Genomic DNA, 13559 nt, shown 5'->3' on the forward strand with positions numbered 1-13559 from the left:
TCGCTTGTAAATGGCACGGACGATCGATATTCGCCTAACTGCTACGAAATAATCGATTATCCTCCCGAGAAGCGGAAACAGCCCGAGAGCTCGTGTGTCTTTATTGAAAGGATATTCGGAGTTAACATTGCGACGAGAGAAATTGAAAATGTATTACATATAATGTAATTTATGGCATACTTTGAAATAGGAAAATGAAATACAGAGAGAAATGTGTATAAATTGGAAATAAATGCTAATGATACATAATATATCTTATATAGAGGATAAGAAAAAAAAAATGGAAGAAAAATAATGTGGGAAGTTAGAGGTATTTATATTGTGCTTGGGAATTTTTCAAAGAGAAATGCGCGGAGCGATTTGTATATCATTCGAATTTTGTCGGCACGACGGCGAACGATGGGAGATGGAAGTGAATTCGTTGGGATATTTCATGCGAGCATCAACTTCTGAAATGGCGCTACTTACCTGGCAGCGACGTATAAAGTTTTATTAGTAAGTTTCGCCACAGAATCTTCCTTCTCTCTCTCTCTCTCTAGGTCGTACACCCACTTTCGCCAAGTTTCGTAAACTAGCTTGCGGATCGGATGTGAGAGCTTTAACGTGAAATGAATTGCTAGTATTATTCTAGAATAATTTAGAGTAATGTGCTATCGCACATCTATAATGACAGAAAAAAAGTATTCAGTAACACTTTGAGCGCTTGTTATGATAAAAATATGAAATAATAATAATAATAATGATTAAAAGTTTTTGTATATTTGTATATTTTCTAAATTAGATTATTTATGTACATAATAGATGACATAGAGAAAGAGAGAGAGAGAGAGAGAGAGAGAGAGAGAGAGAGAGAGACGACAACGGCGACATAAAAATAAAATGTACATAATTTTTACATAACTATATATTTAAATAAAATATAGTATCATTGCCATATATAAAATTACATTTTTTTCAAATCAAAATAATCTTGGATCTTTATTTATATTAGTAATAAGAATTATATTATTATTCATCTTTATCAATGTCATCACCAAATTAGTCCTTTGTCAAAGAAACTCTCACTTTCATTCGAAAAGCAGAGGTAGAAATACTAGAGATACAAGCTCGAGATAATGCCGAGGATAATAACCGAAAAGTAAAAGGAGCTTGAAATAAATTTCCGAAAAGGAGAGAGAGAGAGAGCGGAAGAGTCCCGCTGTGATATGGTGCGAAAACCCTTTGGAGGCGAACCTAACCGTTGCAATCTAGCTCTGGCATTGTGACGTTGTCTGCCGCACATACAACTGATAAGATACTTTTTTCCCCGTTCTCTGTCGGCAAAGAGATCCTGGAAAATACTCGTCACGAGCGTTGCGCTAAACGAGGGCGATCCCGCCCGAGCATCGTCCTGCTGGCGTTAATTTCACGGCCAATAACGAGCGTAAACGCAAACTCCGGGCGTGCGAGATAAAAGAAATCGTTCACTGAGATCTTAGAGAGTTGCCAGTGTTGCGAGAAGATTGCATCGAGTCGAACTATCGTCGCGTATGATAGCAGCTTATTGTTAATTTATATTTTAATCTTGAATACTTGAATACCGTACACTATTTTTCATCTTTTTATATTATTCATTTTTACGAAAGACTTATACATATTTCAAAGAGGGAAATGTTTTATTATAAACTTTAACTATGTAATATTCATAAGAATTATTTCTGATATGAATATTTTCACTGCAGCTTCGACAGACAAAATATGCTTTCCAAGTTTGGAACTTTTACGGAAATTTTATACAGGATAATTTTATCCATTATCATATATTTTCTATTAAATTTGCATAAAAGTCTCCTTCAAAGAAAGGTTGATATTAACAGATTGTTTCTTCAATTCTTATGGTATATATAATCATATGTATAAATCAAAGATGTGAATGTTAATTTCTGCATATAAACTAACAAAAACATATAATTTAAAAGCAATCGAAAGTCAGTATTATCCCGAAGGTGCTTCACGGCGGTATTTCGTTTAAGCTTAATGTCCTGGAGCAATAAGCTTGCCGCTTGCGTTCGCAGTTAGAATTACGTGACGCGCCATGTACATATCTCTTCGTCGTCGTCACGAGCGCGCTAATCATCGGGAGGACATCAAGAGAGAGACGCCGGGTAGAATAAGGGATTCGTCTGGACCGTAATTAGGCGAGACCGCGTTCGAAGTCCTCTTGGAGTCGCGGACGCAAACATATCGCCGTCACAGCGATATATCGTAACGCAGCGGTTAAACGGACAAGCCAACATGACAAGAAGCTGTGATGCATTTGTCTGAATCGCATTGCATTCCCAAAATGCGACAGAAGGATTTCGTAATAGATGTGAAACTGTTCAACGATGTAAAAGCAACGAAAATTGCGAACGTTTGAAAAAATACGATCTTAAGAAAAAAAATATGAATAGAAAAATATTCTGCTAAACGTTTAAAAGATAACCAACGAATGGAAGAAAAAAATAATTAAAATAAAAAATAGTTTGAAAAAAATTAGATATATAACTGCCGAAAAATTTATATTACTTTTTCTTTAATTACAAAGATTTTCATAAAATAATTTTATACGTCGTGCTCGTCAGAAAAATTTCTTGTTAGAAAACGCCGTAAGTGTTCGCTTATGAGAGAACACCGATATAATTTCTATTGTTAATGATTCTCTAACGAGGTGTGGTAACAATCTTACTTCGCCGAACAAAAAAGAGACCATCTGGGAAACGGAAAGCAAGATCGACTTTTCTTCGACTACTCTCTACCTCTGCCTTCGCCATTCGACCTATCGATGACCCTTTTCTTTCTCTCCCGTTCCCCCTTTCCCCAATCTCCTCTCGCACTATTTTCTCACCCTCGCATTTCGAAGAAATTTCGTTCGCTTGTCTCTCTCTCTCTCTCTCTCTCTCTCTCTCTCTCTCTCTCTCTCTCCTTGTTGCGCATCGCCTTAAATATTCTGCTCTGTTTTCTCCGCAACTTCCGCTCGCGCGCCGGAAGTCACGCTGCATCCTCGAATTCATTTTGTGGAAAGGGGGCTAGGGATCGAGATAGGGAGATGGGGGATTGTCGAGAGAAAAGACTGCGAAATATTCCCGAGCGTCGCTGTCCTTGCAGCTCGAGATGCAGGCTTCTCTCTCGGGCGGTATCGGATGAAAGATAAGAATTATTAATGCCGAAGTGCGGCGGCGTTATGTTGTGCACTGTTGTGTTTGAAAGCTGCGACTGGTTGCTCGACTAAAAAGTCTCAAATGAATTTTGAATCGAGAAAATTTTCACTAACAAAAATTTAATAGAATGACATTACTTAGATAATAGAACTTTTTTCGTCGCCGGTATTAAATATCTTGGTGATATAAATCGATTTTAATTATAAAAGTAAAAGAAGAAAAATTCACTAATCCTTTTTTTTAATTTTTTCTTAGTTACACATAATTTTATTAAATCTGCATTTGTTAACTTTGTATTTCAATTTTTATTTAACAATATACTATATGTTTTTTTTTTATTTTTCTTTATTAGAGCAAACTGAAATTTTTTAAATTTATATTTTAACGAATAATTATTTTATTTTTATTTCGTGTTGTTTTCTCGTGGAACGAATTCTCGAATATTACCAAGCATTACGAATATATTTTATGATCTCTATGAGAATACTTTGTATTAATTTGCGTAGAAATGATCGCGCGAAACGCGAGCTATTATATCGCGGTCTGTAGTCTAACTCGCGGAAATTGGCAATGAATGAACGCGATGCGCCGGCTTAATTGGATCGGCATTTCCAAGAGCTATCAACCGACCAGTCGAAATTTGCTTGCTTGTGCCCAGTTGCAGCATCGATTGCATACTCTCGTATGTCCTTATCATTATTACGGTCGAAATCCCTTTCGCTCCGGCTTTTGCACTTTCATTCGTTATTAATCGAACGGAAATCGATACTACGATATTCCCAGATGTCCTGTCACCTGCTTATCATTACGATATAATGATGAATTTCCACTGGACTTTGGATTTATCATGCGCACGGAACGTCCCAGATTACCAGGTAATACTCGACAGCAGATTCGTTGATTAAATATAGACAAGATTTTTCCTCAATTGAAACTTCGAAAGCTTCGAAGTTTGAATTATTAATTGGAAGTGCTTTTTGCAAATATTATCTGAGATAAAATTGAATATTTCTATTAACGTAAAAATTCTCTATTTTTCTTTATATAAAAATCACACAAACACTAGTATCAAAATAATTTTAATTTTTAAATTTCATTTTTTTTATTGATAATTACTTTATATTTTCTTTTATTAGTCGAGTGTTAATTGATTTCTTCACGAACTCTGCTAATGAATAAAATCATTTGCACGAGATGTAGCATATCTTTTTCAAAACATTTTTAAAGTATATGAATCCCAAAATGCCTTTGATTCGAGAAGACTCGGAAACTAGTTCTTGTCTGTTTTCATCGAAAAGTCGTTCAATTTAATTTTCCGGCTGTAGAGGAGGCGCGAGAGTGCGAGCTGCCAACCGGAAGAAAATTCCTTCTTGTCGAGTCCCTTGTGAGTAAGCGGCTACCAGCGGCTCGTAACCTATCGATTCGCCCCCGTATCAAAGCTCACGATTGGAGCATGTATTGCGGAATTGCGCGGGAATTGCGCTTGATTGTCGATAAGCGCGGAAGTCGTGCGCTTTCTCGACGATCCAGTCGACGAAACTCTGCTCGACTCCCTCCTTCGAAAGCTCGAATCGGCTATCGAAGCCACTTTTACTTCCAGATATCCGACTGCTTCGGACATGTCGAAATCTTACTTCGGAAAAGCCTTCTCGTGTTTTAAGAAGTATGGAAATCTGTTACCCACGAAGGAGAACATTGAGATCTTTCGATGATCTGTACTTGAAGTTTGATATATTAAGATATCCAAAAAATGAATTTTCGAAAATACATACAGCACTTTTATCGCAATAATTTTATCAAAGGAGGAAAAGGTTTCTCAGGTTTTAATAGCGGATAAATCGTTTTTCTAACTAAAGTGTCGAAAATGACAATGAATTAATTATACTATGTTACAATTAATAAATTAATAAATTTCAAAAAGATTTATATGTCTTACTTGATCTAACTAGAATATGAAATTTTTTTATTGATAAAAACTCGATTGCTACTGATAACAGCTGTCATTATTTTCTCTCAGAACTTGATAAATTTGGTCAATTTATTAAAAAAAAAAAAAAAAAAAAAACATTAAATAATAGGATTCAAGATTATCACGATGACGTTGTTATACACATAAACCTGGTCGCACTTTTATCACAACTTTTGATCAGGATTCTCGCATGCAATTCGGCAGTGAGCATCGCCAAAGACTCGTCACAGCCATTAAAAGCGCTGGCGATCGAGAAAGTTTGCGAATTTATCGCCTCAATCTTGTCCGGGAATATTTATGACCGGTCTGGCTGGCCGGTCGCGAAAGTTCGCTTCGTTTTCGCGTGAAACTCGCGCGTTAACACCAAAGCTCTCGTCCGGCTTTTGTAACCGTCGCCATCGCATTCATGTCTCCTTCTCTTGTATCAACCCGCCAGAGCCGACTGTTGTTTTTAGATGCACGCGGGGGCAAATTGCACACGGGGATGTAAATCCGCGCGAGAACATCGGACCGAGCTGGAACTCGGCGGATAATAGCAATCCCCCCTCATTGAATACGTTCGCGAGAACTTGCAACGGCATGTTTAAACTTTAAACGATACCCGGCTCTGCTTGTGCGTTTTACAAGTCACGTTATAAAGGAAGTTCGCGTCGATCCGGCAGCTTCGGCGTCGCGATGCCGACTTATAAGGGACGCGACCGTTATCGCCCGCTTCTGAAATGCATGTCATTTATCTACGAGGTGTCACGAAGTCACTACTATCTTTATTTATTCTATAATGGATATGAAATTAATCTTTTTTAACAAGTCATAATAATTTTATAAATTGTGGACAATTTTATATATAGTTGTAAAATATTCTTTTTTTAATAACCATGTAAGAGACTTTAGTGAAAGAGAATTAAATAAATCTTTAAGAAAATAAAATAAAAAGTTAGATAAATATTTTTTTAACATTAGATATATATATATATATATATATATATATATATATATATATCTTTTAATTTACTTTAAAATGCATTTAACACATAAACACACAAATTTTTAACCAATTTGAAATATTCTTTAATTAAAAAAATTAAAATTTTGAATTAAATTCTTCATCAGAGATCTATATATTTGTTTTTGAATTATATATATTAAATTTAAAAAATATGTAATATATTAGAATATTTATATTTTAATTTATATTTTAATTTATATGTATAATGTTAATAAAATACCAAACCTTTGCCGTTTAGAGTTCCTGTTATTTAGGAAGAGAAGAAGAGAAACACCCCGTATATAGCCCGTATTTTATATAGCCGAATCTCGTATGGGTGGGCCATCGTTCGAATGGCCGGAGGGCGAGTTTCATATTCAATGAAATCTCGAAGCACAAGAAAATTGTAATCCGCCCCCCTTACCGGTCGTCATTTCAGAATAGCATTTAACTTCCCTGCTCCCCGGGGCGACCAAAATTTTGATCTGAATCAACGTAAATCGTTTTGATGCATATATCCAATACAAATGATGCTTATTCGCGATTCACCTTATCGAAATCGATTTGTTTTGTCGATGTAGATTGTCGTTTTGTGATTCACATGAATTGATACTGATCGAAATCAAGGTAGTATGTAAAAAAAATTAGAAAAAATTTTGCAAAAACACAATTTAAAAATGAAAAGAGTCAAGACAAAAGTAAAAAAATATTTATTCATATTTTTTGCAATTTTAATATTTATAAAATGTTTAAAAACTTAAACGGCAATTTAGTAGAGATTAAAGATGATTTTTATTATAATATTTTTTGAATGTACACGTTGAGGAATGCAATTTATTGAAAGTAATTATTATCGCGTGCGCACGTTTATCCGATTGTACTTTTCATCTTTTATTTACATTTAACTCGCGTGAATACGAGACGTTACGATCGACGCTTAATTGCCGTTAATAGTTCCTCTACGATGACATTGCACAGATATTCGCCATCCCCGCACATCGAAATGAAAAGATTTGTCGTTGCTGATATATTTCCACCGCAATTCATCTTCTATCTATTCTTTACAAATGCTATAATTAGAATGATAATTGTGGCCTTTAATGAGCATTGAAAAATAAAGGATAATAAACATTATACCATTTTTTTTTAGCATATCTTTCAAATAAATAATTACACATTAAATCATCAAATTTATCCATTCAATATTTTTGGAAAATGGAAAATACATGCTAAAATAGGTGTATATTGATTCAGAATTATTGCTGAGCAAGCATACATGACACACATAACACATCCTAGCAGTAACTTTTCGAATAAAAAAGAGAATTATAATAAAGTCAATAGCAGAAATCTAGTTATATGAAAAAGATTTTGATTTAATGATATTTTATGTATGTAAAAATCCTAGAAAACAATATGATAGGATCAGAGAGATTATAAATAAATTTATAAAGAAACAGTTTACATCACATTCTTTTTATTTTATATGCAAATTTTTACATTTTTATATTAGTTCCATGAAATGATATTGATTATTTATGCAACAGCAATTATATTTTTTACATATTTGTTTTTATTAGTATTTATTAGTATTTATACAGAACACATTTTAATAATAACATTTAATTATCTAAAATGTTTTATTATCACTTATATATATAGAAATTATCAAAATTTAATAAACTGAATAATTTTAGATATTTGTATATATAAGAAAAAAATCACTTTAAATCGTTTAAATTATTTAATACTTTCAAATTGTCTTAGTACTTTTGCACATCATACTTTTATCAAATATAAAAATGTTAAATTGTCGTTAAATTATTTACGAGTCTAGCTGAACTAGCATTCGGTCAATGTTTCCATTGGGAAGATATGGCATTTTGTTTCTAAAGAATATACCCCCTTGCAATTTATAAGAGATGGGCAGGTCTTTTATCACATATTGGTTTAGTTCCTCTTCAGTTACCTAAGATAGAAACATGAGCTCTTTAGAAATACTTTCACTCAATCTTAAAAAAAAAAAAAGAACAATCAGTTTTAAACCTTTATTCCAATTTTTTTCTTAATATAAGCCACTGGATGCTGAATGTCAGTAGGATGTGACACACCTCGCACAACAACCTCGGACACAGCCGGATGTTTTAGTAATACGCATTCGATTTGTGCAGCTGAGATCAAATATGTTTTATATTTAATAATATTTTTTATTTTATCTACAACGAAGAGTAGATTATTTGTCGTTTCATAAAAACCGTAATTTCCGGTACAATGCCATGTGGAAGTGACTGAAAATATTATTTTATTTTTTTAACACTTTATGTAACTTTTGGATTATGTAAGTCTAGAGATACACAATCAATTATATATTAAGAAAAGTTGTTATACTAACTGGGAGCGCAGTATTTCATGTCGATACTTCGTTTTGCTCGATAATTCTCACAACTTGGTATCTCACATGTCTTATGAGTGCACCATAAACACTCCAGTTTGTACCAGATTTCGCCTAGCTTCTTTGGGTTTACAGCACCCTGCGTTTTCATATCAAGAATCATCAATTGAATATTTTTAGCTAAATAACTTCTACATCCCGTTTTATAATTCCTCCGATAATAATTAATAATTATATGTGTAGTTGATACACCTAAAAAAAATCCAATAATCATCAATTGAAGGTATATGTTGCTAATGTTGTAATGCATTAAAAATATACACACTGTATACTCGAACAAAAGAAACATGTGAAAGTTGCTTGATGAAGTTTTCGTCAATATCACTGTGTGTTACTGTAGTATCGAATATAAGCTCTTTCAAGGAAGAAAGATCGTATTTCGCAAGAGAATCGACTCGAAGCAATTGATTGCCTGCTTTATTTGTAAGAAACACCCATGTTACCTAAATCCGATATAAATATCTCATATTTCACTGATTAATTCAACAAAAATTGGATGTTTTATATATTTACCTTATACTTTTCTATTGTTTTATATAAATTTTCCTCGCTAAATTCTGAAGACTTGATCACTGTTACGAATGAAATTATACTACGAACAATCAAAAGCAGACTGTAAGTCCAACATAAAGGCTCATACCATAGGCCAACGTCACCGAAAGACATAACAGGTATACACTGATTTGATGGAAATGTAAAAGCAAAGTAACGAAGAGACGATGTACCAGGATAACTTGTTGCGCCAGAAGAAAACATTGTTCCTACGACATCTATTGTGTTTCTCACTTTGCAGGAAAATTTCATGATTTTGCTCTTATCAATGTCGATATTTAAAATTGATTCAAGCGAAATGACATTGTCAATTTTTCCAAAAGTTATGATTTTCGGAGAACATATTTTATCATTTATATTTAAGCAATCGAGAGCTTGTTGAAGTTTTTCGTAATTGTTATCGTCGATAAAGATTACATCTGGATCAAATTCCGATAAAAAATACATAACTCGTACAAAATCTAAAAGTATTTGTTGTAATGAATGTACAGAAGGCAATATAGGTATATATGAATATATGAAAATAAATCACATGAAATTTTAGAGAAAGATTAATATACTTTGGAAATATCTTGCATCCCACGGATTGACAATGGATCCGATAAAAAGACTAGCTAGAAATGGCACATAGGCGTCCATTTGGTTACAAGTACATATTGTTATTTTGTCTTGATATCCAATTCCTTCATTTTGTAACCATAACGCACACTTTACGCTGTTTTCTCTCATCTGTTGGAATGTAATTTTCTCTCCTGTTTTCGCATCCACCTACAAGACATATTATCACATTATTATTAAAGAACATAATATGCTGTTTACAGAGTATTATATTTTTTGTTATTTATTAATGAATGCTTTCTTTGTATAAGTAAGGAATTTTATTCTTAGGAAATTACCTGGCCGATAAAGTCCGGTTCAGATTTAAATGCGTGCAAAATCATATTTCCAACATTGTGAAGATGAACGGTTTCTGTTTCACCAGAGAGTACATTATTTTTACTATTGTACAGAAGTTTTGTCTAAAAGATGCACGATACATTAATAATAACGCTTTTCTATTTTTATATATGACAAAATTCTATTGTATAAAATGTTACCTTAAATGCCATATCCGTGCCAGTAATTTATTTAAATTATATAATATTAATAATGTTTTTATATAAAGAAATAATAATTTTCTATTTCCCAACAAATATCACAAGAGTTTTAATTCCTATTGGTATAATATTTATCGATATGTTATCTGATGCGAAACGTTATTATGACTAAAAGTTAAACGAATTTATTGTGCTTAGAGACGTCCTTACTGCTAATCTAAGCTGCTTGATGTTACAAGGCAATGTTTTCACTGCTATTTCGCATTTCGCTTGTATTCTGAGTTTTGAATTAACTGTTTTTCTAAATTCTGTGTCTCTATTCCATTAAAAAATTCAACAATGCCTTGCCTTTTATAACTTCAAAATTTCTATTTTGCTGAAAATTAAACATTTTAATTTATTTAAACAATATGGAGCGTTAAATAATTTTATAAAGGAATCTTTATAAATGTAAAAGATATATGATTTTATATTCCCGAGAATTATTAACTCAAATTATTGTAAATATGTGTGTGTGTGTGTGTGTGTGTGTGTGTGTGTGTGTGTGTGTGTGTGTGTGTGTGTGTGTGTGTGTGTGTGTGTGTTTATCTTACATCTATTTATTATTTATTGACAAAAATTATTTAAAATAACTATCTTTAATTTTTATAAAAATTTTACTGTGTAAAATCAAAATAAATAAGTATTAAGAAAATAATTAATTAGCTAATATTTTATATTGTCTAATATATTATCCAATATTTTACATGAAATAAGAAAATATGAAATATGAAATATTTTAGGAGAAATACTTTTATAATTAATTGCTTTTATACCTTTATATAAAAATAAAATAGTGCACTATGATACGTTACAATTTTTATCATATATCATATCATTCATATTTTATAAAATAACTAAAATTTATATTTTTTTACATAAATTAATTATTATATTTGAATCATTTTACAATTATCGTTGATTATTTCTTTTATTTTTTTTGTACTTTTTCTGTTATCGTAGAATTTTTTCATTATATTTGATATAAAAAATAATATATCAGTTAAAAATAACATATATGTAAAAAAATAACATATATATCAGTTTCGAAAAGCGAATTGTTTATTTGCATAACAGTTGTGAGAAAACTTATGTCATATCAATTTTATTTTACATTATTATACGACTCATAATTTTCTAATAGGCGCGATATTCATTAATTGTATATCTTCATATAATATTTGATATTTATTTCGGTTAATTATTTTATTTTACATATATCATTCCTTCAATTCAAAAAGAGAGGAAAAATTTATGATTCTTTTTATTAGCTGAAATTAATATCGCAATTTGGAGTAAAAATGATTCTAATTAAAAGTATTATGTATAAAAGTTTTAAATTATTCGATTTCAGATGAAAACATATTTCAAATAACAGAACATTGGACAACATGACAACATGACTTTTTTTTCTTTTATTTTCTTTATTTTTTATATGTAATAACAAATATTTCTAAATAAATTTATAATATTTTATGTATATTCGTGTATATATATATATTTTATATCGTGTGTGTGTGTGTACACACACACACACACACACACACACACACACACACACACACACACACACACACACACACACACACACACACACACACAAAATATATTTTTACAATAATTCTTTTGCTGCGTAAAATTTTTATTATTTGCATATAATGTAAGAAACTATTTATTTCTAATTGTATTAAAGGAATTAATAATTGAAACTACTAGCAATGCAATTTCTAGCAAGAAAAATTTCTAGCAAGTTGTACTTCAAAAATTGTTACAAAAGCTTATTAAAGCTTCGTAATTTTTGTATTATCCAGTTCAATTTTAGACAAAATGTTTCAAAAGAAAAATATGCTGTTTTAATAACAAATCTTCTCACTAATCTTAATTCGACGTCGACCTTTTCTAAAATTGGAAATCATGATACTAAAAATTTTTGAATTATGAGCAAAAAAGTAGGTTTTTCAAAAGTTTGATGGCTTCGTCAAACGAAACTTCAGAAACACGATTGATTTATGACTAAATCTTTAGTTAATTTTAAATGAAGTTTACTTTTCAATATAATCTTAATTTGAGACTGAAGTTATGTGCATGAAGTTATGTGCATTTCATACTTAAAAATCAAGCTCCTGAAGTTTATAATTCTCGTACAAATTTTCCATCATAAATTAACTCTTTTTTTGTCAATATAAACTTTCGTAAATAATTTTATTTGACTTTTTTATTTGAAAAAAAAGGAACAACCTATTTTAATTTGGGTTTTTTTCCTAACAAAAGTCATTGAATACTGCCCATTAATAATATAACTTAGATACTACAACGACATTGTCGGGTAACATTATGATAAGTCCCAAATTTAGCGGATGAGATAAAGAAATCTTTGTATTTAATAAAATGTTTCTCTGATGAAAAATTTGCCATCCTCTTTATAACAATCGAAGAAATTTTCGATATATTGTCATGTTAAAATGTCTAAAGAAATGCAAATTGATTTGTTTTACATTATTACTTCATATAATTTTTCGATTTTTTTAAATAAAAAATGTAAGATTAATAATCATAATATATTTCATATCTTATTTCTAATCATTTTCTAATTATTAAGTGAAAGAATATTTTGTGATATCTATATTATTTTATTATGGCACTTTACTTAAGACGGTCTTGAAATAAGAGTCGATTATGAATACCAGCTTAGATCTCGCGATTTACGCTGGCATGGCACTTTACTTAAGACAGTCTTGAAATAAGAATCGATTATGAATACCGGCCTAGATTTCGCCATTCACGCTTAGATTTGTTTGTTTTTTCGTTTTGCTATCAATAATTGCCATTTGAATGTTTGTAATCATATATGATCCAACTTTATTTTACAGTTTTGATAAATAAAAAGTATTTATTTTTAATTCATCTGAAATAATTGAATATTTATTGATAACAATATCTCTTCAAGAGGCAATTAAAAATATACGTATACTTAAACGATAGAAATTTGACAATAATTTTGCCCTTCATTTATAGTACGTGATCGCAGAATTATCAAATACAAATTCTTTCAGGGAAGAGAAATCATATTTTATAAGAACGTCAATTTGTTACAATTGCACATATAAGTATCAAGAAGCACCATCATAACTGAAACACATCAAATATCTTTTGTGTGTGTGTGTGTGTGTGTGTGTGTGTGTGTGTGTGTGTGTGTGTGTGTGTGTGTTATTTTAGTAATTATTTAACCGATAGTGATTATTTATTTAAATTAATAATATTGTTAGCATTATTTTAATTATAAGAG

At 31.1% G+C, this 13559-nt stretch overlaps 1 protein-coding gene and 1 long non-coding RNA gene across 2 annotated transcripts in view; one reads left to right on the forward strand and one right to left on the reverse strand.

Annotated features, from left to right (window-relative positions):
• LOC148938233 (uncharacterized) overlaps positions 1–13559 on the forward strand; it is a 35026-nt gene that overhangs the window by 15505 nt on the left and 5962 nt on the right. The window lies entirely within an intron of this gene.
• LOC105426786 (luciferin 4-monooxygenase-like) lies at positions 7594–10815 on the reverse strand. Its single transcript, XM_025218183.2, has 8 exons — positions 10235–10815; positions 10034–10156; positions 9698–9905; positions 9099–9598; positions 8851–9028; positions 8526–8777; positions 8180–8421; positions 7594–8102 (listed from the first exon to the last, which is right to left on the reverse strand). The coding sequence occupies exons 1-8, from the start codon at positions 10244–10246 to the stop codon at positions 7959–7961; spliced, it is 1659 nt and encodes a 552-aa protein (XP_025073968.2). The 5' UTR covers positions 10247–10815; the 3' UTR covers positions 7594–7958.

This window comes from Pogonomyrmex barbatus, unplaced genomic scaffold (genome assembly GCF_055798465.1).
Source record: "Pogonomyrmex barbatus isolate J1 unplaced genomic scaffold, ASM5579846v1 scaffold1, whole genome shotgun sequence".
In the NCBI taxonomy this organism is placed as follows: domain Eukaryota; kingdom Metazoa; phylum Arthropoda; class Insecta; order Hymenoptera; family Formicidae; genus Pogonomyrmex; species Pogonomyrmex barbatus.